Below are 24136 nucleotides of genomic sequence, written 5' to 3' on the forward strand. Positions count from 1 at the left end.
ATAGAACCTATTCCGTTATGGAAATAAATTTCAACATTATTAACAAAGAAGACGGTTAAGCAAAAAAAGAAAAATCACCCATCACTCTCCCAACCTTCGCCAATTTCTGTTTTTGCATATTCTCCTCTTGACTTTGTAAATGAGTACTTATTTTGCATGCCTGCAATCAGTATTCATGCAAATTTTGTGTCCTGCCCTTTATCAACAAACACGTTATAAACAGTTTCCATGTTTCTGCATATCCTTGATTATTACCATTTTTGTGGCTGTATAGTCCTGCATTGATTAGAGCAACCATGGTTTTCTTAACCACCTCACTGCTTGGAGAAATGAAAGAGAGATTCCAGTGGCATGCCTGGGGGCTTTTTTCACCTACTGAATTCTGTTCTTTAGACCAATTCCCAGAAGCAGGCTTAGTGGGTCAAAAGATAACAATCCTCTCAAGGCTCTTTCTTGTTGTGTATTCACTTGGTTGTTTTGCAGACTTGCACACTGCTTCCGAAGACTCGCCAGCACAGATTTTACCCAGCCTTGCCAGCGCAGGATGATGATGTCTGTTAAATTCTGCTAATTTAATCAGTCTGAAATGCTACCCTGATTCAGCTTTCATTTCCATCTCTTTGATCACAAACAGTTTGAACTATTTTCCAAGTATCTGTTTGCTCTCTTCCTATCCAACTGGGTGAAGCAGCCGGCCACATCCCTCACCTCTTTGTCTAGTGAAGTCTTTTGATTCATGTGCTAGATTCCAGTGAGTGGCTCAGAGTCAACAGATAGGAATCCTTTGCTTGCCAGATTTGGCCACTGAGGTTTTTTAGAGCAGAATGATGCATGAGCAAGGCTACACCTTAGGAAGATTAATTCTCAGATTAATTGAGGAAAATGGACTGAGAGGCAGAGATATCTGTCAGCAGGATATTGTGACAGGGGCCTGGACTAGGTGGTGACTGCAGACCCCAGTCAGTAGGGGTCTTATGTCCCTCCTCTCAGGCTTGTGGCTCTTCTCTTCACCCTTATCCAACAATTTCCCCCTCTCCCATGAACTTGCCCTCCCTTGAAAATCCAGTGGAACCCAGGGGAAAAGAATTATTCTGCTCTATCTGCTCACTACATAACTAAAGAAAGTCTTTCCCAAAACGGATCCCAGAGATGCCAAAACGCCCAGCCTTATGTGATGTCTTCAAAAAGGTAACAGAAAAACATGTGGCTACAGCAATACAGATGTTGGACTCACTGGGTTTTGGTTTGTTTTGGTTTTGTTTGTTTTGTTTGCTCTCTAATGTGGTCCCCAGACTAAAACTCTCCAAGGCAACCCATTTAACAAACACCACAAGCAGGACTTCCAAGCAATGCTCCACCTCCAATTTAATTGTTCATCCCCCCCCCCCCGATAGATACCAGCATGACCTGGACCCCAGCAGAAGGTATATGTGCCATGGGAATGCCAGGGACATGGACAGGGCTCACTTCTGCATGCATGAAATAAGAGGAATGAGAGAAAATGTGAACTCTGAACTAGGCAAGTCAACAAGTTCATGGTCTAAGGAGGCAGGAGGCCTTCATCCAAGAGGGACTCCAGTCAATGCAGCAGAACCCAACTTTTGAATTAATCCGCTTCCAGGAAGCCAAATCTTGACTAAGGCTCAGCACTGCATGTGGCTTCAGGAAAGAAAGAGAGGTTAGTATGTACTGACATTGCTCAGTCATGTGCCTTTTTGATGAAGTCCTGTGACTTCTTGGCATAGCTGAACCTAAAATGTACAGAGCTGGGGTGCAAGGGCAAATAGAAATACTATCAACATGGGTTGGGAGTTCTCTCCTTGCACAGCAGTCAAAGCAGGCAAGACTCGCCGCTCAAAGTAACCCTTTGCTTCCGGAGCCACGGGCACCATCCCCACATTCTACAAAGAAACCTGATACTGGAAATCTGGATTCAAATTTAGAATAGATTGATTCCACAAGGTTCTATACAGAAATATACCATGCCCGAGTCTCTTCTCAACCATATCTACCCCTAAACAAGAGTCCTCAGGGACAAGCACATAAACACCATGTCTGTAGATCTATGGTCCATGAGCATTCTTTCTAATGTAGCCACACACACACCTCCAGCCATGCTTCTGTTATGGGAACATAAGTAACAGAAAGGTGGGTTGGAGAAAAGGCTAATGAGTGTCCTCAAAGGAGAGTTGGGCCACTTGAGAAAAGAACTCTGTAGTCCCTAGCACCACAATGAGGATACAGGCTGTAGGAGGGCAAACTGCCAAGGCCTTGGGTAATTCTTATCTCATGAATGGATATTGCCTGGAGAAAGACTGGGAAGTATGGAACTTGAGGCAAGACTTTTCTGACACAAGTACAAGATGACTCCGGTTTCTTCCAGTTTGTATTTCTGTCTGCTAAAAGGACTACAAACAAACCTCCATCACAGAGTTTCTCTAAGCCATCAATGCTCAGAAGTTGGTGGCCTGAAATAAGTAATGACACACAGTAAGTGCCATAAGTAACATGAATTGATTCTTCTGGAACTAGAGTCACTGATGGTTGTTAGCCACCGCGTGGATGCTGGGAACCCAACCCTGGTCCTCTGCAAGAACAAATGCTTTAACCTCCAAATCTCCTCTCCAGTTCCCAAACTTGACCTTTAAACTAATATAGTTTGAGAGGGTTTTTTTTTCTTCCTCAATTTAGAAAGGTTTGTTTTGGTGTCCTGTCCCCCCCCCCCCCGACTAGTAGGACAGGGCTTGATCCTCAAGGAGAGGCTGCAAGTGCATCTTAAAGATGATGCAGTGTGTGTGGTCATGGGCCAGTTCAGAGTCATTCAGGGGAACACCCACCATCCCTGTGTAGTCGATATCAGGAGAGCTAAGAACCCTAAATGAGCTTCTGCAGAATCCCTACATACAAACCTTGATCATCTATTGAGCCGATGCACCACCCACCGCCCAGACCCGGAAAGGGGAGAGCAATGTGGACCCTGGCTGATGGACCCCAGGTTCAGTAGCTTCCATCCCAGACGTCCCAGAGAACCAGGAACGCCAGAAAGCCAGGCTCTCAGAAACCCCAACTCCATGATGTTCATTTCAACAGTGGGGAAACTGAAACCCTGAGAGGCCATCCCGGCTTACACTTACAGGCAGGAATGAAGCTGGAACTTCTGGTTCAGATTGGGAATCCTGCCATGACACTGGGCAACCTTGGCATGTGCTGAGAACGGTAGCAATGTCAAGTTCAGGGAGGCCATCATGACTAAGGACTCACAACCTAGCAGTACCCTTTGCTCCTGATGAACTTGGGTTCTAACTCTGCTTTTTACCCATCAACTGCAGAGTCTAGTCTCCGGATCACTCTAGGCTACAAGCACAAGTAATGACACCATTATTGAGCATGGGGTCAGAGACTCTGTTAGATTTTTTTTTCGTGCTTTATCTCATTTAATCCTCAAACAGCTCTATGATCTGGAAACCAAAATTTTTCCTCTCCCATTTTCTACTTGAGAAGCCAGGAGGCTTAGGAAAGCTCGGCCACTTGGCAAAGGCCGACTGTTTAACTAGAGAACTGTGGAGAGAGAGGCATGCACCAGACAGGGTCTCTGTGTTTGTGACCACTGAGCAGTCTCAAAATAGACACTTACTAAGCAGTGTTTTAACGTTGAAGGTGCCAAACAGGAGGCGTTTAGGAGGGGATGGGGAGGCTCTGTCAACTCACTAAATGGGACCACCAGAGAGATTAGGGGCCCCAGTGACACAATGAGAATACTCATGGAGGACATCTTGTGCCAATTTATGCTAATATGCCAACTCTGTGAGTCCGTCTAGAAGCCTAATTTTCTCCAGACACTGGCTTGCTTGGGAGGGGGTTGGAGGTGGAGGGGAAATAGTCTATATTCATCAACCCCTTTCTAGAGATCTTTGGCTTCCTCTGGGACTGCAGATCCACACATAGCCACCAGAGGGCGAGCCAGCTCTGTGGCCAAGAAGTACCCGGAGCTCGGCCAACTGTCTAGGCAGAGATGGGCCTACATGACCAGTTCCCAATTACACTGTGCCTTCAGTCTACTTCTTGGGATCTCCAAACATTTCACTGGAAAAAAAAAAACATCACGGGGTCTGCTTCTAGTGGGTCAGCCCGTATCAAAAATACCACGATGACCTCGAAACAGCAATGAGGCCAGCTTGCCTTGGGAGCTGGAGACTTTATGAAGCCTCATGAGTGCTGCATTCTCTATGTACAAATGAGTAAAGGAGGCGTAAGGGAGAGAGTGAATGGGCAGGAGTACTTAGAGAAAGCGGGTGCTCAAATCCAGAGAGAGTTGTCAGAGAGTGCAAGGAGAGGGGACTCCAAATGTAAATATCTGGAGAAACAAGAGGTGGGAATAGCCCACAGGGAAATCCAAATGCACAGTAGGATTCTGGGAAACCGCTACTAGCCACCCGCCCACCCACCAGCCAGCGGTCCAACAGCCTTGCTCAGCACCTGTTGGACACACTGTACGAGAAGCATTTCCTGCCCTCAAAACGCTGGCAATCTAGAGGAAGGAGTGGTGAGTCAACAGATAACCATGGGAAACCCGAACACCTGTACACGGCGGTGGCTTAGAGAGCTTGTGGCTGTCTAGGGAATCCCAACTCGGGCTGATGGAGAGGCCTGGAGCTAAGGACCCTCTTCCCCATACAGCTCATCCCAGGATGGGGCTCCCGTCCAAGCTTTGGTTGCCTGCCTGCGCCGGGGGCCAGTGTCCCTCCCCTCCCACCCCTCTCAGAAAAGCTGAGGCCCAGGGAGTCGATGAAGCACACCTGAGTCAGCCCGCCGCCCACCCGCCCCTCAGCGTCTGTCTCCGCATCTTGTGATATTTCGCTCCCCGGGAGCCAGCCCCATTGCGCTCCGGAGGCAGCTCGGCAAACAAACCCAGCGACAGATTGTGCCGCGGCTCATTCCGGGGAAGGACGCCAAATCCCACCCTGCTACCCCCAACACTCCCTCCCTGCCGCCCCCTCCAGCACTAACTACCCCCCCGCGCGTGCGCGTTCCAGGCGCGGGCCCTGAACAAGGTAGAATCCAGGGAAAATCAGGGCTCTATTCCAGAGACAGGAAACCAAAATATGCCCCTTTCTGTTTCTACCTGACCTGGAAAAGAGAAAAGCAGGGAAGAAAATTCAGGGGCTGCCAAACTGAGAGCCCCGGAAGCAGCGAAAGATAGAACCAGCAGGGGGCACTCCAGCGTGAGGTGCAAGAGCCTGGGAGCAGCCGCCACCATCAGCACCACCCCGCCAAGAAACAAGATGAAAGGGGGAAGGGAGTGGAGACAAAGAAGAGGCGAGGAAACACATGCAAAGACGTGGAGAGGCCAGGAGGCTGGGACTCATACACACCCCCACCCCCCCCCCCCCCCCCCCCCGGGGGGGGGGGGTAGGGAAGAGAGAGAGCCAAAGAAGACAGAAGGTATACTCATCTTTGGGGAGGAAAAAGACAGAAAGTAAAAGGCGGCGCACAAGAGACTAGAGATGGGGATCATAAAATATGAATAAGAGTTGGGGGAGAAAATGAGAGAAGTCGAGTGAGTACGAGAGAAGAATGACAGATTATAAAAAGCAGCGTGGAGTGAATGAGAAGAATGAGACTAACATTTATAAAGCGCCGACTGTATGCCGTGCACAGCGATGGACCCAGGCACCGGCATAAAGAGGAGTCAGTGCCTAGACTAAGGGTTCCTCAGCTCCACTCGCAGGAGTGGCTACCTAATCCTTCCACGCTGTCGCAGGCAGAGTCCGACTGCGTCCAGATGGCCCGGGCACCCTCCGCCGCACGCACCACTGCAACAATCCCAACCCCGCCCGCGCCACTTGATGACGGTCCCCGAAGCGGCTCCCCGAAGTATCCTTCGCACAGTAGTTATCAAAAGCCGAATACTAGGCACCTTGGACTGACCAAGACTAAGGCAAAAGGTGTTGAGGCTTTTAAAATAAGGCGCTGAGGTCAGGGATTGGCTGATACCGCCAGGATAAAGGCGTCTAGGGCCCCTCTGTAAGAGGGTTAGAAGTTTCTGTGAACCAGCAGCGGCTACCACTTTCGGGTCCTCTTCTGCCCTCTGGCGAGGGATAAGAAATCATACCCTTTGGGACATATCACGTAAATACACACACGCGCGCGCGCACACACACACACACACACACAAATCTGCACGCACGCCCAAACTTACACCCATTTGTAAAAGCTTTAAGGTACATACACACCCGAACATTTATTCCCTTCGCCTCCCATCCCAAAGTCGCGCGCGCAAAACTTTACACAGCCCTCGCGTGGCCCACCAGCGCAGAAACCAGCGAGCACACACTCGTACTCCCGCCCTGGACCCCTGAAAAGAATAAAAGGCCAGCACTCAGCTACACCTGTCCAAGCGTCTGCGCGCGCGGGCACGCGCACATACACTTGCTCCCACAAAGTCCTATACACACTGGTCCCATAGCTATACAAGCCGCCCTGAGAGTCTGGGAACCAAAGAGAACGTGAAATCTTTAAGGGAGTCTTTAAGGGACGCAAACGATCGCGAAGGAGAGGGCAGGAGGAGGGGCGCTGAGTGAGAAACTACTCTGAAACTGCGTGTCTTCTGGGAAAGTTGGGAGAGGAAACCCTCACCCAGAACTAGTCGGGGGATGGGGAGGGGACTTAACACTACTGCGTGCGCGCGCACACACACACACACACACACACAAACACACACACACATCAAGAAGGGATTTCTCTAAAGGCATGGCGCCACGGTGGCTACGGGAACACAGCCTTCCCGATCTCCCAAGGTTGGGAGGGGGCCCGAGAATGAGTGGGCTAGATGGAGAACTACTCCCGCCTCCTAGTAGCCAACAAAGGGTTAAACCGGCAGGCCGGGAAGCGAGGGAGGAGCCAGCGAGTGCGGGAATGGGGGGGGGGAGCGCTTCTTCGCTGTCCCCACTCTCCCTCGGCGAGCAGCCGGGGCGCACGGACGGACCAACTAACCGACTCCCTGCGGGGCTGCGCTGCCAAGGGGGCGCGGACACCCGGTATCCTCGGCCAGCCCAGCCCTTTCCATCCGGTCGTGCCCCGCCCCGTCCCGTCGGGGCCGATGGCTCCTTCCGAGGCACGGAGTCCGGGGGGCGCAGGGTAGAGCTCCGCAGCCCCGCTACGTAACCGGGGACTCCCCGGGTCCTTACGGAGCCCCGCGGAGTCCCCGCCGTCTGTCCGGCGGGATAAGGGAGCGAGTGGGAGCGCCCTCCCCCCCGCCGCCCCCTCCCCCGATCGTTGAGACAAGATGCTGCCCGGGCTCCGGCGCCTGCTGCAAGGTAGGGACACCGGCCGGCGGGAGGACACTAGAGAGAGGTGCCCCTCTCCTTGGGCACGAGGGTGGGGCAGTGAAGGGGGTGGGGTAGGTAGGGAGCAAAAAAACCGCTTAGCGCGGGAGCCGCGCCTCCGCCCCCAGAGCTGCCAGCCGCAGGAGGGCACTGGGCTTGGAGCCTGCGGGAATGTGCGGGGAGCTCGTGACCGAGGGGGGACGCGGAGGGCAGACCGAGCTGGCTGGGAGGAGGAGAAAGAGGCTCAGGTTCTGTTGTCCCGGCTCCACCTGCTCCGGGGGACGCTGAGGACTCGGGCCGGCTGGGGAAGCGCCGACTCAGCAACTCCTCGTGCCCGGTGTCTCAGCACTTTCCAGTCACCTGGGAAGGCAAGCCATGTGGGTAGGGGTCTGCCTGGGGATGTTAGGGGTTAGAGAGCGATTCCCCAATATCCCTGCCTAGTCGCACAGATGGAGGGGCTAGGAGGCTAGTTCTGAGCACCGAGTGACAGCCAAGGGTGTGGGCTGGAGACTGGGGGCGGGGAGGGTAGGGGTCGGAAGGAGGAGGGGAGTCAGGATGAGAAAAGTGTCTAGGGAGGTGGGGGGTGAGAAAGAGGAGGTGGGGGCGGGATAAAGGAGGAGTAGGAGGAGGAATAAAGGTTAGACGACCGGAAACTGGGGTCCAGGGGAAGACCAAGGAAGAGGGAGGTGAGGGTGACCAGTTCAGGAGAGAGATGTAGATGGGGATAGAAAGCTAGAACGGGGCGGGGTGGGGGGAGATAACCGGAAGGGTGAGGACTGGTGCTCTAGGAGATTGGAATGGGAAGGGAATGGGAGGACTAGAAGCCAGCGGAAGCTGGTGAGGAAGGATAGATGTAAGAGTCAAATACTGGGAAAATGGTTACCAAGGTTGGGGGCCGGGATCCCTACGTGGTAGAGTGTTTTGAGATGGATTAGGATGTCAACAGAAGCCAGAGAGGGAGATGGAAGAGAAGCGATGGTGCCCAGGGAGTAGACAAAGAGGCTTCTGGTAACCACTTCCACGTGGGAAGCTCTCCATTCCAAAGCGCCTGCCTGTTAATATCCCTTCTCTGAGGAGTAGCTGGTGGGCTAGTCCAGAGGACCCTGAGCTTGGGGTCTGGGTTGGATATGAGAGAAGGAGAGTGAGCACTTTGAATGTGGTAGGGGGGGGGCAGCCTCCTTGGGGTGGGTACCTGGGCTGGCTCAGTGCTGCCATTTATATCTCCCAGCCCCGACGTCGGATCCTGCCGCCCCACAGTAGCTGCTTATTTTGGGGTGTTACATTCTGGCAGAGTGAGAAGCTGTTTGCAGCAGCTTTAAAGCCTCCAGTCACCTGCATCGGTGCCTCCTCAGGCCCCTGCGTCACTGATATGCCATCGCCCCCATGCCACTCCCAAGGCCCCCCACCTCCTCACCCTCTGCCCCCTCAGCATCTGCCGGGAAGGCCCCTGGCTCTTCCCTGAGGCAGCGTTTGAGGTGTGCAGATGGGGCTTGTATTTAGGACCCAGTACCCTCTTTCTACAACTAGAGGCCTATCTACTTTTCCTGGGACATCTCTGCCCTATTATGGTGCGCCCTGGTTCCTGCCTTGGACACTGCCCCCATCCCTTCCTCCTCAAGTTTCTTCTTCCCAGGGGCCTCTGGTCTAACGGTTGGCACAAGCTGAGAACTTTATCTCAGATCCTGGTACTCCAAGGTCTGGCAGCCCTTGGGCTTTGACCATGATCCCTTGCTGAATGGATCCTTTTGGCTCTGGGTACCTTAGCCTTCCGGGGATCGATATGGTGTTGTAGACTCTCTCCACTCCCTCCTGTAGCCAGATCTGGCTATGCCTTTGGTCACTGGTCACTTCTTCTTGACTCTCAATTGTGCTGTGCTCCAGAGTAACCAGAGCCTGGAGCCCAGGAATGGAAATCTTTGGAGAGAGCCTGTGTCCATCCTGTCCTGTCCCCACCCCACCCTCTAACCCTGACCCTGAACAGCCGAACAGCTAGCATTGTGATCCTCCCAAGACTGAGCATCCACAGGGTGTGATGGGGGAAGGAGCTCTGAAGGAAAGGTCAGAGTGGGTCCTTGGACCACAGCCCATCTCTGGATCCCACGTTACACTTGGACTTCATAGTGAAGTCTTCCTCCCTTCCTAGAAAGGTTGGGGCTTTTGTACTGTTGATCTCCCCTGGGGCCATGACAGGTTGGGTTCTGTGGATAAAGAGTGCGGCTTGCATAAATGGAGTGCTAGCATGCAATAGGTGATCAATAGCAGATCTTGTCCTTCTCTGGTCCCACACTCCATTCATGTTGGGGGCCTTAACAGAGGGTGAGGGAGGCTTGCAGAAAAGGCTTCCCTCTGCCTTTACTGCAAGGGAGGGAAGAAACCAAGGATTCTGAGAAGGACGGAAAGGAGTTCTACCAACCAGAAGCCCACTTTTCTGCTTTCCAGCCCTTGGTGATTTCCTGTCACACGAAGCTTTGTTTTCAATGGTGGCTGAGGATCCCCCAGTCCACCTCTGACACGCTGTGACTGCCCAGAACATGCATAGGGGAACCTAGAGTTTAAATGTGGTCCTCGGGGAGGGCCTGGAGGGGCTGTGAAGAGGCATGAGAAGTGGGCCTTAGGGAGGAGATGTGGGAGAAGGGGAATGGCGATAGGGGTGGGGTAGGAGAACAAGGTGCTCTCCCAACCCCCTATCTTGCCTCTGCCAGGAGTGCCCACTCCAACCCTGCCTGGGGGCAGAGAAGCCCAGAGCCCACCACCTCCCCCTCCCCCTTGCCTCCAGTGAGAGCCGCAACCTGAATTATGGATGAAGCTCCTTGGGTTACAGCTGCTTTGCACGGCAGCGAGGGCCAGAAATGGCATCAGAGTCACTGTTACGCAGCAACTGCCGTGGAGCCCCCCCACCAGGGTCCCTCCTCAAAGGGCCTGTAGGGAATACCACTGAGAAGGAAGGAAGTGAATCCTGCTGAGAGAAAGGTGTGGACGGGTGAGCAGGGAGGCAGTGAGGGCAAAGAGGAGGAGCACTGAAGGAGTGAGGAGCCAAACAGGGAGTTTGGGCAAAAATAGGTGAGGGAATTTGCGAGCCCCTGGTGAGCTTGACCCAAGCTTGGGACCTGGGGCCAAGGGAGTAGCCTTCTGGGTTTGTAGCCTTCCTGTTTTCTCTCCTCGGATAGCGGTCAGTCAAGCAGCTTCGGAGGCTAGAGGAAGAGTCCCATAATCCTGGGGGATGGGGAGGTTGACTGCCATGCTGCTGACACTGTTGAGCTTGTGGATCGGGGTGGGATTAAGGGATCAGAGAAGGATCAGGCTTCCTTTGGTGTAAAGTCCTTAGTGAGGCAGAGCTCAGAGGGTGACTCTGACAGGAACAGGAGTGCCCTACTGAACACCAGGCTGGTCTTTTCCTGGCCCTTGTCTTGTCCCACTTTGTAGTATGTGACCTTGGGTAAGTTGTTTGCCTTCTCTGAAATACAATTGTCATTCCCATAGGCCTTACACAGCTCTGAAATTTCCAGTTCTAAACCCCAGCCCTCAGTGCTGGGGAAGCCCACCCAGGGTCCCCACTCTGGACTTCCACACCCCACTCCTTCTTCGTTAAGATCAGGGGTGAGAGACATGCTCCTCCACCCCACGTGGCTCTGAAAAAACTCAGGAGAAAAGTAATCGTGAACCACCGCACGGGGGAGGGGTGAGAAGGACCGAGAAACGCGGAGGTGGTGTGAACGAATGGAACAGCCGCGCTGTGTCACTGAATATTACATCACACCCAGCCTACACACGCACGGGGCCCGGCACTCACACACGCAGAGGACCGCCAGCACATGCTCGCTCACTCAAGCACCAGGAGGGGCCATCTACATCGACACACACAATAGGGCTGGGTTGGCCTTGGGAAGTGCCTTAAAGAGCTGGGGGTTGGGGGGAGAGCACCTGCCCAGAGACACAGGAAACTGTCAGTGGAGCTCCCCAGGAAAAGATACAAGGATGCTTGTCTGATACAATGTTGCCTACCAGGCTGCTGGCACCTTCAGTAGTAAGCACCTGTCTCACACTGCACCCCCCCCCCCAGATCACAGACACCCCTTCATACACACAGACACCTCAGAGCACCTGGAGACCTCACACTCAAACCTCAGTTGGCAGCCTTAGAGATCTGACACTCAAAGTTACCCATCTCAGCTACACCCCACTCTCCCCCCCACAAGCCATGGGGACCCTCAAACCAGGTCTTCCTTTCTCTGACTTCTGAGGTCAAAGGAGTGGCTCCTGGCCTTGAAGGTGCAGGCTCAACCCTCCCCATGGGAAACTTCCCAGGAAAATCTCAGACTTTCTGGAAATTCTGATAGAACTAAGGCCAAGGGGGTTCCAGCTGGAGCCTCTCTCTTCAGCATTAAGGGCTAGGACTCTGAGCTCCTTGGTGGGGCAGAGAAACACAAGCACCCATTCTGGACACTAGGGTTTTTTTGTTTTGTTTTGTTTTGTTTTGTTTTGCTTTGCTTTCCTGACTGTATTGTAAGAAGAATAGCCCATGCCCAAACTCCAAAAGTTACTTTTGACAAAGAAAAGTAACAAAGACTTTAAAGGAGACTTTGAATGAGTAGAGAGCCTGGGTTGATTCTGCAGCCTCGCCCTCTAACCACTTCCTAGGTGGAAAGGCTAAGATTCTTCCAAGGCCTTCAAGGAGACGGAGGAGGGTGTGGGTCACCCTGCCACCTACAAGCCTTCTAGCCACAACGGGTCTCAAGTTAGTGTCTAGCTTTCTCGTGTGGGCTGGTGTTGCTCTCAGAGGACATTTGGCAATGTCTAGAGACATTTTGATTGTCATAACTGGGGGCAGGGTGCTGCTGGCATCTGGTGGGTAGAAGACAGTGCTGTAGTTTAACACCCTAAAAAGGGTTGTCCCTATCCCAAAGAATCCCCAACCCGACCTCAGTATTAAGGAAAGGAAACCCTGACCCTAGTCTTAGACTGTAGACCTCAACTCTAAACAAGGTCAAGCACGCAACAATTAAAAAGATGCCTGCTCCCCAAACAAGTTTAGACATTTCCCCGCGCTGTCTACAAAATCCACCAAGTGTTTGGGGGTGCAGGCCTACCTCTCCCCAGGCAAACCTCAGAGGCTTTCTGGGTATCCTGACAAAGGGAGGATGTCAAGCTGGTTCTGTCTTTATCTGCTCTGTTGAGAGGTAGAGGACAAAGGAGAGGGGTGAATGAAAGAGGAGCCCTCACTCCTCCATGCTGTAACACAAGCATCCACTCTCACCAAACTCTAGCTCCCAAAAAAGAGGTTTGAAACCTCTCTCTCTGTATGTCTCTAACCCCTGTTTGCCTCTGTCTGTCTGTCCCTCTCTGACTTGCCTCCCCATTACGTCTCTCTGCCTTGCACAATCTCAGTCTTGGAGCTGATCGTAGCTGAATTGGTGGAGTGCCTGCCTACCATGCACAAGGCCCTGGGCTTCATCTCCAGCACTGCATAAACCAGGCATGGAGCACACCACTATCATCTCTGCACTAGGAAGGTAGAGGCAGGGGGATAAGAAATTCAGGGCCATGCTCAGCTAAACATTACATTTGAGGGCTACCTGGGCTACATAAGACCGTCTCAAAAAGAAGAAAACACAGACATACACACAGAGAGACAGACAGACAGAGACAGACAGAGAGACAGAGACAACAAAGAGAGAGAGAGGGAGGGAGAAAATGAGGTTCCTGTACCTCAAAGAAACCTAGAGAGTGATGTGAGGGGAGGGGCCAGGCCTCCTGAGCCTGTGAAGTTGTAGCTAGACCCCCACCCCACGCACCCAGTAAGCCTCAGTAAGCCTCGCTCTGCTCTCCCCACAGGTCCTGCCTCAGCCTGCCTACTGCTGACACTCCTGGCCCTCCCTCCAGTGAGCCCCAGCTGCCCTATGCTCTGCACCTGCTACTCCTCCCCACCCACCGTGAGCTGCCAGGCCAACAACTTCTCCTCAGTGCCGCTGTCCTTGCCACCCAGTACACAGCGACTCTTCTTGCAGAACAACCTCATTCGCTCGCTGCGGCCAGGCACCTTTGGGCCCAACCTGCTCACCCTGTGGCTCTTCTCCAACAACCTCTCCACCATCTACCCTGGCACCTTCCGCCATCTGCAGGCCCTAGAGGAACTGGACCTCGGTGACAATCGGCACCTGCGCTCCCTGGAGCCTGACACCTTCCAGGGCCTGGAGAGGTTGCAGTCACTACACCTGTACCGCTGCCAGCTCAGCAGCCTGCCTGGCAACATTTTCCGAGGCCTGGTCAGCCTACAGTACCTCTACCTCCAGGAGAACAGCCTGCTCCACCTACAGGTGAGTCGGCCATCTCCCCGAGGCCTCTTCCACCTCTTTCTCTCTGGACCCAAGTACCCTTCCTGTCTTCTTCCCTGTCACCCTTCCCGACTCAGCATCTCCCTCTACCTGTTTCTCTGTCTTCTTTCTCAGTGTCTGTCCACCCCTCTTTCTCTGTATCTCTCTAACCCCCATTCGCCTCTGCCTGTGGGTCTGTCCCTCTCTGCCTGTCTCCTGACTCGCCTCCCCCATATGTACGTCTCCCTCTGCCTCTTCTGTCTGTCTCCCTTCATGCACCCACTCAGCACACTCCCCAAAGTCTGCAGATCTCTCCTTTCTCCAAGAGCCTCAGCCCAGAGGCCTTTGCATGATCTTTTCCCATCCACCCCCAAGCCCTCCCACGTGTCGTGCAAGCTGGACAAAGGGTGGAGTCACTGCTAGCGAGGGGGTTGTCTCACAGAAGTCACACTCTTCCCTGATCACACTTGGGAGTAAGAGCACAGGGGAAACCTCACCCTTTCTAGATCCTGTCCCTTAAACCCATTGTCTCAGGGGAAAACTCTGCTACATAGCTGGGGGGTGAGGGGTGGGAGTGAGAAGAATAGTTGTTATTGTTATCATTGATCTCATTATTAATTGTTATTGTTGTTATGCTGGCTGTCTGGCAGTTAAACCCTCACCTCTCATTTCCCCAGGAAGCAGAAACATACCCTTCTAACAAACACCCAGGAAGATATTTCCCTAAAAGCAGAGGCTTTGGCTAGAAGGGGGTACTTCCCCCCTGACGCAGAAGGCTCTGCCTTCTCCCCAACCTGGGCTTGGTCATCAGTGTGCCTGATGCTCCTCATAACAAGAGTGATGGTAATTTATCAATGGATTGAACATCCATGCTGTATCATAAATACAGCCGCTTTGAAAACAGTATTCAAATGAAAAAGGGGAGGGCAGAAAAATGCATAGTGACTGGAATAGTATTCTCATTATTGCTGAATAACAACAATCAACTTAGCAGGCACACAGTATACATTTTGTTGGGTCCTGGGCAAAACACTTTATAGACATCAATACTGCCATTTATAAGCATGTGGCAGTTTTCAAACCTCAGTTTTCCTATCTGTGAAGTGGGAGTAATATGAGCATCCATCACCCAGGGATTTTGTAAGCACTAAATGCATGAATAATTTGTAGCACACTTAGAATAGTGCTTGGCATATATAAGAGCTATATAAATGCTCGTTAAAATGCCATGTTTTTTTTAAATGAGCTTTATTTAACATTGGTCTCAGGGATGTGCCCCAGCTTGAACTTCGTCTTAGAGATCTGGGTCAACTCTAAGGATTATTCTGAGGCCATGGATAGGATCCAAGACACACCTCCTGTTTCTCTTCTTCCTGAATTTGTTGGGAGCCACGGTTACAGAGCACACTCAGTCACTTCGTCTCATGCCTACAGGCCTTTGCAGGCAGAGGTTTTTCACCAGAGTGCACACTGGGGAGGTACACACTGGGGATCCCATGGGTGTGGGGGACATATGTCCCTGAAGCCACTGTCCCTGTGACTGGGGCCTTACTAGTCTCCCCACCAGCCTGAGCTTCAAATTGCCTGGCAGCAGGGACAGACAGAGTGGAAGCTTCTGCAGCTACATAGCTGGGGAGGAGGGGCTGACACTTGGCCTGCCTGATAAGTCTAACTTCCCAGGGCTAGTACCCTGAAGAACTAGGAGTTTCTGCTAGTTTGCTTAGTTTTTTTGTGCTGTGGCTGGTTGACTGGCTTTTGTTTTTTGTTTCAAGATGAGGTTTTGTGAATCCCAGGCTGGCTCTGAACTTACTATGTAACCAAGCATGGCATTGAACTTTAACTTCCTCTTCCTCTTCTTCCTCCTCTTCTTCCTCCTCTTCCTCCTCCTCCTCCTCTTCCTCTTCCTCCTCCCCCTCTTCTTCTTCCTCCTCATTTTCTTTCTCTTCTTCCTCTTCTTCTTCCTCTTCTCTTCTTCCTTTCCTTCCTTCTTTCGTTTTTTTTTTTGAGATTCATTTTTATGTGTATGGGCGAACATTTGTGTACCACACGTGCACGGTGCCTGATGAGACCAGAAGAGAAAATCAGATCTCCTGGAGTTGGCATTATAGATGCTTGTGAGCTGGCCTATGGGTGCTAGGAATCAAACCTAGGTCCTCTGCAGGAGCAGCCAGTATGCTGAGCCATCTCTCCATCCCTGACCTTGAACTTCTTAATCACTCCTGCCTCTGATTCCTGAGTGCTAGAATTACACATTTGCACCTGCATGCCTAGTTTATACGGCAGTGGGTGGATCCCTGGTCTTTGGGTATGCTAGGCAAGCATTCTACCAAGTGAGCCATATCCCCAGCCCTGTGGGTTCATTTTTCAAAGCACTTTCCAGCCTCTCGTCTTTTCCATGGCTTTGCACACACTATTCTTTCCATCTTCTCATTTGCATCCCTGAGTTGGCACCTTAGTTATGTTTATCTAGAATATTCATCAGTATTAAATGAAAGGCATGTAGCACAGGCTATACTCTGAGATGAAAGCACCATAATTGTTACAGGTTGAGCACCCTGATCTGAAGAAGTGGGGATCAGATGTGTTTGCTTCAGATTTTGGAAGATTTGTATACACATAATGAGTTATCTTGAAGACAGGACCTAAGTCCAAGCACGTAGCTCACTCATGTCTCCTGTATGCTTGCCCACATAGTTCATCTATAGCTCCTATACGGCTGGCCTCATAGCCTAAAGGAGATTTCATACAAACTTCATAATTCGAAACAAAGTTTCCTGGTGGGGAACTCTCCACTAGTGGTGACAAGTTATTTTGCTGCTCTGAAAGCTTTAGATTTTAGAGGATAGAGGATTTCAGATTTTCTCATACAGGGTGTTTGACCTTTGTTTTTAATTTTTAAATTACATTTTTTTATGCTTATAGCAGGTAGAAGGTTCATATGCCATGGCTCACACATGGAAGTCAAAGGACAACTTGGGGGGGGGGGGTTGGTTCTCTCTTTCCTTCATGTTCTCTTTTCCTTCTTTCCAACTATTGAACCTAGGTCACCAGGCTTGGTGGCAGACAATTTTATTGGCCAACTTGCTGGCCTTGATTCTGTACTACTCCTAAGACCCTGACCTCTCCATCAGTATCGAGACAGTATTCATTATTTGGCTTCTGGGAAGGTGCCTTTCCTCTCTAAGCCTCCATCTCCTCTTCCTAGGGGGGAGTGAGTCACGTAAATGATGCCTTCCACGAGGACCGGCTGTGAGATGCTAGTAGGTTAAGGTGTAGATAGAATACACAGCTTCAAGGTTAACCAATTACTCCTCACCCTCCGGCCACAAGCAGCGCCTGTGCCTGGAGTCAGCTGAAGCCCAAGCCTAAGGAACCTCTAGGTGGTCACTGGGGTCTTCTGAATTGGGAATCCGTTTTTCTTTTCTGAACAATCTTGGCCTGTGCAGCACCAGGTTTCATAGGAAGGAAGCCTCTTCACACCTGGTCCTTTATAGAGAAGGGAAGAGACAGCCTCTGTCTGTGAAGTACCTGATGGAACTAGGCCAGGAGATGCCACAAGCAGGTGAGGAAGCATGTGGCTCAGTGAGATCCTCAGGAGCAGGTGTGACCATCAGGGAGGATGGAGCCCAGCCTGTCCCAGGTAGCTTCTGGAGGAGGCCCACTGTTAGGATGTGGCGGGTGCCCATTGGAAATGGCGGAGTTTCTCACGGAATGTCTGCTGAGGGCTAGGCACTGTGCCAGGCCAGTTCATTCACCAGCAGACTCCTCAGTGAGCACCTACTGCATGCCAGGCAGCATGCAGGGTGCCAGGGATTCCAGGGTGAACAAAAACAGTATCCCTGCTCTGCCGGAGCCTGTTGGAGAGTGGCCAGATGGTAAAGCTGTTTCTCTCCTTTGGTTACCGCAGTGGCTTACTTGGTGTTTGCAAGCAGTGTTTGAGCTCAGGCAGACCTGAGTTCTAAATCTAAGCGCTCTCTAATTTGCTGTGCCCTCCTGGTCCTAGTCCCATCTATGATGCCCAGGGTAGGAAGTTCGGTGAGGACTAAAGGAGATGATAACTTGGAAAGAATACAGAGCCGGTGGAAGTGAGCAACATCACTGAATTCACCAACCTTAGCGTTGCCAGGGTAGAACTAGCCCAGGTCTAGTAGGTTCTGCAGCGCAGGTGTTGAGCATTCTGTCTCTGGAGTTCATGCCTGTGTTAGATGCTGGGTCTTAGACAAGTGGCTCCCCTTCTCTGATACCCTCTCTGTTACTCTCCAAATAGAGATAATCATAGCATCTGCCTCATAGTGTTGATGATTAAGATACTATCAGGATCTGTGCCATACAGAGTTTGGCATTCAACGAGAACTTGGCAAATCACCTGCTGACGCCGATGCTTATGACTCCTGCCATGGATGGGCAAGCACCATGAGCGGGGTGTGTGTGGTGTGTGTGTGTGTGTGTGTGTGTGTGTGTGTGCCTAATGCAGCATGCACACACAGAACAGCTTTGCTCAATGAGTGAGATACACTCCCGGGCTCACTGAGTCAAAATTAGCAAACGCTTAGGGGACCTGGGGGATCAGCCACTCCAAGTCACTTATGGTGCAGATTAAAAAAAAACAAAAACACTGAGGCCCAGAGAGGTGCCTGGAGCTGTCCAAGGTCACACAGCCTGAGTGGCTGAGAAGATCAGTACCAGTGCCAGGTGCTGGAAGGTTGGAGGAAGGCAAGGTTAAGAATAGGATGCTCTCAGGCACGGTTGGGAAAGTGTAGGGAAGCTGCATTTAGATTCCAAATGGATACAGAAAGCTGTGAACTGGCCAGGCAGGAGGCAAGAGAAATGCGGTTTTTGAAATGGAAGAGAATGACTTTAGCAGATGTTCCAAGCCCAGAGGGAGGGGGCGTGCAAGAAGGTGATGGGGGAGGGCAGGGTCTGTGAAAGTCAAAAGCTTATTAATGCACAGAGAAAGGTTTTAATGGCGGAGAGAGGAAGGACCAGATTTGAGAGCTTCAGCCCAGGAAGTGATTTGGCTATAACTTGGGTTGGGGGAGGGGAATGGACCCCAAGGCTGAGGCTCAGATTCGGGAGGAGCAAGACTTTTAGCCAAGAAACACAACACAGAGGAGGGGAGGCTGGAATACAAAACTGAGCTGTGGTTGAAAACATCTGGGTTCCCTGGGGTGTCCGAACCCCAAGTCTCCAAAGATGTGCTTAGCCTGGTGCCGTTCTCCTGTATCCCCACACTGATCCTCTGAACATACTTCCCTGGGTGTGACCTCCTACTGCTGACACTCTGAAGAGAAACCCCAAGGGAAGGGTTAAGCAGAAAGGGCTCAGACTACATCTGAGCCTGGGCAGGACAGGAAAGGAGAAACTGGAAGGGCATACCAGCGAGGCTGAGGCTCCTGGGGTGAGCCGGTCAGCTGGGGTAGGGGTGGGGTGGGGTGGGGCTGAACAGCCATTCCTGGTGATGGCTTCAGAGGGTGGAGACCACTGTCCTGGTGTTAGAGGTAGCAAGAAGGTTGAGAAGGACTGATCTCAATGTGGCCAAGAGGAGGGTTCTTGGCAGACTCAGTTCCTGTAGCAGAGAGGGCGGAAGGCGTATGGGAGGAGGTGCGAGCACAGAGGAACACAGGAAGGTAGAGGCTTGGATCTGAGCTGGGACTCAGCACACTCCCCCTCCTGAGACCTTCGACCAGGTGCCCAGGTAGCATGAGGAAGGAACCATCTCCCCAGGTACTGGGGGAGGGAGAGACAACCAGGGTTGGGGAACAGGCCCAAGGTGAGCTGGCAGAGAGGAAGACTCATGTCCTATTAAACCAGAGCTTCTGGAATCTACTGATCACAACAATTTGGGGAGGACTCCAAGGTTGTGGGGTAAGAAGAACAGAGTTCTGGCTCTTTCTACAGTATATCCTTCATCTCTAAAGCAAACTGTACTTTTAAGGGGTAGATCCTAAGTTCTAGCTCCCAAATCACACTGTACATGAGTCGGGGCCCAACTTGGACTCTTGAACATCAGTTGGCAAACACTCTACAACTGAGCTACAGCCCCACCAAGGGTTACCAGCTCACCACCAATGGTTCCCTGGCAAGCTGGTTAAAATACAGAGTCCACTCCCCATGGTCATACCTACATCTGTATTTCTGAGCCATAATCCCAAGGTTCTCCCAGGGATGGCTCCTGGGATGTCTCCCAAGGTCTCCACCCCAGGGACTGTCCCCACACTGTAAGAGGACTTCACAGTGCATCAGGACTTCAGCTTCATCCCTCCTTTTCTATGTCTGTAATGTGGAGCTGACACTAGACCCTGAGTAACTCTGCCAGGAGGACTGCTAGTCCCCAAAGAGCATCTCTCTTAGAGAAAAATGGATGGGATGGGATTCTAAATGAGCCCCCGCTGTCATGACAACCGTGAATTATGGATGGTTGACTCTGCTTCTATTAGCTGCTGTACCCTCAACAGCATCATAACATCTAACCCTCCTTCAGTCTGTTGAAGAATCTTTTTCCCTTTTATACTGAGGAAACAGGGTCTCAGTGGGGCTAAACAACTTGCCCAGAAGCTAGGAAAAGGAAAAGCTGGGGTTTGTATTGGTGCTTTTACCTCCTGAGCCTGTGGGCTTCATCCCTGGACCAAAACTCTATCTGCAGGAACTGTACCCATCACTCCACCCCATGAACCTTATTGTGAATGCTCTTCATGGGTCCTCAGAACAGACCCAAGAGCTAGAAACACTCATTTCTTTCTTTTTTTTTGGGGGGGGGGTTCAAGACAGGGTTTCGGTGTGTAGCCCTGGCTGTCCTGGAACTCACTCTGTAGACCAGGCTGGCCTCGAACTCAGAAATGCCTGCCTCTGCCTCTCAAATGCTGGGATTAAAGGCATGCTGCTACCACTGCCCGGCCACTCATTTCTACTTTACAGAGAAGAAAGCATGCTTAGAAGTAACTTTGTCTTGGCCAAATTGACAAACACGGCTAATTCACATGATGTCTGCCCACGTTAAAAATCCAAACATCTTAATACATGCCGCTCCATTTCATCCTCACATTTCAGAGAACGAATCTGAAGCACAAAAAGATAGAATGAATTTTCCCAGGCATCTCAGTCAGTTCATGACAGACCCATGATCTGACTCTCAAACTCCGAGTGTCATCTTCAGGCAACCTCATCAACATCTCTCTGGGAAGGCAGACTTACCCCACACCTGCCAGATGGCAAGCACTGGGAAGTGACTGGAATCTGACAGGGACTGGGATACACTCTAACTCTAAGAATCAGGCAGGTGAGGTGGCATTATCTCTGTGCGATGGTTAGTATTGACTACCATCTTGACAGGATCTAGATTCACCTAGGACTAGCAAGATGGCTCATCAGAAAAGTAGCTATTACCAAGCATGGTGGCCTGAGTTCTATCCTGGAAACCTTTATAATGAAAGGAGAGGACACACTCCCACAAGTTGTGTACACACACACACACACACACACACACGGAGCTGGGATACACTAAATAAATAAATTTTAAGACCCAGTGATATAACCGGGTATTGTGTTACTGAGTCAAGCTACTCAAGAGGTTCAAGCACGAGAATGACACGTTCAAGATCCACCTAGGCTAAACAGCAAGTTCAAAGTCAGCCTAGGCAATTCGATGAGACTCTGTCTCAAAATACAGATAGATGTAAAAAAAGTGCTGGGGCTGTAGTTCAGCGGTAGAGTTCTTGCCTGGCATTGTTGTACTAGGTTCTGTCCCTTGTGGCCCTGAGCAACGTGACCCACTGACCTCAATTGTGTAGCTTTTTTCCATAGGAAATAGGTTAGAAGATGCGGGGGTTTCAAGTTCAGGGCTCAGACTCAGTTGATAAGGTGCAGTCTTGCATGTTTGAAACCCTGGGTTTGATCTCCAGAACCACATTAAACATTAAACTGTTTTGGTAGCACAAGCCTGAAATCTCAGAAATCAAGAGGTGGATTCAGGAAATTAGAAGATCTTGGTTACACAGCTGGGATACCGATGCGTGAGCCCTTTCCCACTTTTCCACCCTGCCATTATGCCTTCCCCTAGGTCCTGGAGTGGAGTCTCCGACCCTGTCTCAAGCCACTCTCTTCTGTCTCCATCCCCCACTCAGGATGACTTGTTCGCGGACCTGGCCAACCTGAGCCACCTCTTCCTCCACGGGAACCGCCTGCGGCTGCTCACGGAACACGTGTTCCGCGGCTTGGGCAGCCTGGACCGGCTGCTGCTGCACGGGAACCGGCTGCAGGGCGTGCACCGCGCGGCCTTTCACGGCCTCAGCCGCCTCACCATCCTCTACCTGTTCAACAATAGCCTGGCCTCGCTGCCTGGAGAGGCGCTGGCCGACCTGCCGGCGCTCGAGTTCCTGCGGCTCAACGCCAACCCCTGGGCGTGCGACTGCCGCGCTCGGCCGCTCTGGGCTTGGTTCCAGCGCGCGCGGGTGTCCAGCTCCGACGTGACCTGCGCCACCCCGCCAGAGCGCCAGGGCCGGGACCTGCGCACGCTGCGCGACTCCGATTTCCAAGCGTGCCCGCCGCCCACGCCCACGCGGCCGGGCAGCCGCGCCCGCGGCAACAGCTCTTCCAACCACCTGTACGGCGTGGCCGAGGCGGGCGCTCCCCCCGCAGACCCGTCCACGCTCTACCGAGACCTGCCTGCTGAGGACTCGCGGGGGCGCCAGGGTGGGGACGCGCCCACCGAGGACGACTACTGGGGGGGCTACGGCGGCGAGGACCAGCGGGGCGAGCAGACGTGTCCCGGGGCCGCGTGCCAGGCGCCGGCAGACTCGCGTGGCCCCGCGCTCTCGGCCGGGCTGCGCACCCCTCTGCTCTGCCTCTTGCTCCTGGCGCCCCATCACCTCTGACTGCGGTGCTCAGACGGAAGAGGCCACGGCCTTCGCCCCGCTCCCTTCTCTGCCCCACGGAGCCTCAGCTCCATCCTCGCCCCCTGTTTGCGACCCGGCCTGGTTCCTTCCCTAGGCCTCCTCGCTCTTTTTCTCCCCACCCCCGACCCCCGACCACGCTGCCTCATTTGCCTTCTGGGCGGTTGTGACTTATGTATGGCAGCCCCTAAGACGGTATAGAAGGTGGCTCGGCCCCATTCGCCCTGATTCTAGCCATTAACTCTTCTTCCCCCATCCCAAGCCTGGGATGTGGCACCCCAGGCAGCCGTTGCTCCTCTCTCCAGGGCCCCACGGAGGGGCTTTAGTCTGCAGAGCACCTTCCACCAGCAGAGCCTTTGAAAGCTCCCCCTGGGAGCCTCCCCTCCTCCCCCGGATCTTCGGAGGGATGTCTCAGCAAGGCCCAGGCTGTCCCTGGACCCTGTTTGTCGTGATCCCTTCAGCCTCCTGACACCGGAGGAATACTTTTCTCCTAAGTCTACCCGGGACACTTTTTAGGGTGCCTGGAGAGTTTCCTCTCCACCATGGCCCCTGTGTGGTGAAGATCAAAAGAAATTGTTTGGGGGAAAAATTTATTAAAAAATTCTATTATTTTATCTCCTGTAAGGTTTTTTTTTGTTGTTGTTGTTGTTTGGTTGGTTTGGTTTTTTTGTTTGTTTCTCCTCAAGACCTCAAAGACAGTGGGATGGTAGTGCCACTTATCTTTAATCTCAGCATTCAGGAGGCAGAGGTAGGCAGATCTCTGTGAATTCGAGGCCAGCTTGGTCTACAGAGTGCGTGTCAGGACACCCAGGGCTGTTACACAAAGACCTGGGGCTCAGGCCACCAGTATTTCCTGCTGAGCAGGTTCACCTGCACTGACTTCTCTGACCTGGGCCTCAAGGTCATTCAGATCCTCCCAAAGCTTCTGTTTCTTGAGTTACCTGGGTGTTGGGGATGTGTGCGGGTGGCACCAATTTGCCCAAGAGAAGCAGCTACGATCAGCCCTGAAGGGTTTGATGGCTGAACAACTAGTGGGGTGACTGAAAGCCTGCCTAAGAGGTCTCTAGGAAAGAAATGCAGCCCCTACCTTCCCCCGCCAGGAGGCATCGTAGTTTAGACATCCATGGGCACAACCAGCCTAAACATGTCTTTGGGCCTCTCTGGAAAAAGACAGGTTTTCCTCAGGAGAGCACAGTGGCACCTCAAAAGACTGAAAGAGCAGAACCTAAGACTAGATTTCAGCTTGTGTTTGTTGAATGGCCCCATATGAAGTATTCAACATACACAGCTCTTCTCAATGCCTGACAGCCATCTGGTCTTTCTCTTTGCTCCAGTGAGATAGAAGCCTTCATAGGTGGATCGAGCCAAGGAAACAGTTCTCTGAGCAGATTAGAAGAGGTTAAGAAAATCAAGGGACAAGGATTTCCAGTTGGAGTGCCTTACACTGCAGTGTGGCTAGGAGCTCCCTCTCCTGGGCAGGTAAAGAGGCTGGGGGCAGGGCTAGCATGAAGCTTAGCCTCGAGACTCATCAGATGGAAATGATCTAGGATCCAGAATTAAGGATGTAAGCTGAGAGGTGGGAATGGCAGAACAGGAGGGATCTGGGTGCTAG

The 24136-nt window shown here is 52.1% G+C and overlaps 1 protein-coding gene across 1 annotated transcript; it reads left to right on the plus strand.

Moving 5' to 3' along the window:
* Nucleotides 1–7267: 7267 nt before the first annotated feature.
* Rtn4rl2 (reticulon 4 receptor like 2) lies at nucleotides 7268–22874 on the plus strand. Its single transcript, XM_028763078.1, has 3 exons — nucleotides 7268–7316; nucleotides 13158–13639; nucleotides 21757–22874. Exons 1-3 carry the CDS (start codon nucleotides 7286–7288, stop codon nucleotides 22504–22506), a joined length of 1263 nt encoding a protein of 420 aa, XP_028618911.1. The 5' UTR covers nucleotides 7268–7285; the 3' UTR covers nucleotides 22507–22874.
* Nucleotides 22875–24136: the final 1262 nt, after the last annotated feature.

The sequence above is a fragment of the Grammomys surdaster genome, unplaced genomic scaffold (assembly GCF_004785775.1).
Source record: "Grammomys surdaster isolate TR1022 unplaced genomic scaffold, NIH_TR_1.0 136, whole genome shotgun sequence".
Taxonomy (NCBI): domain Eukaryota; kingdom Metazoa; phylum Chordata; class Mammalia; order Rodentia; family Muridae; genus Grammomys; species Grammomys surdaster.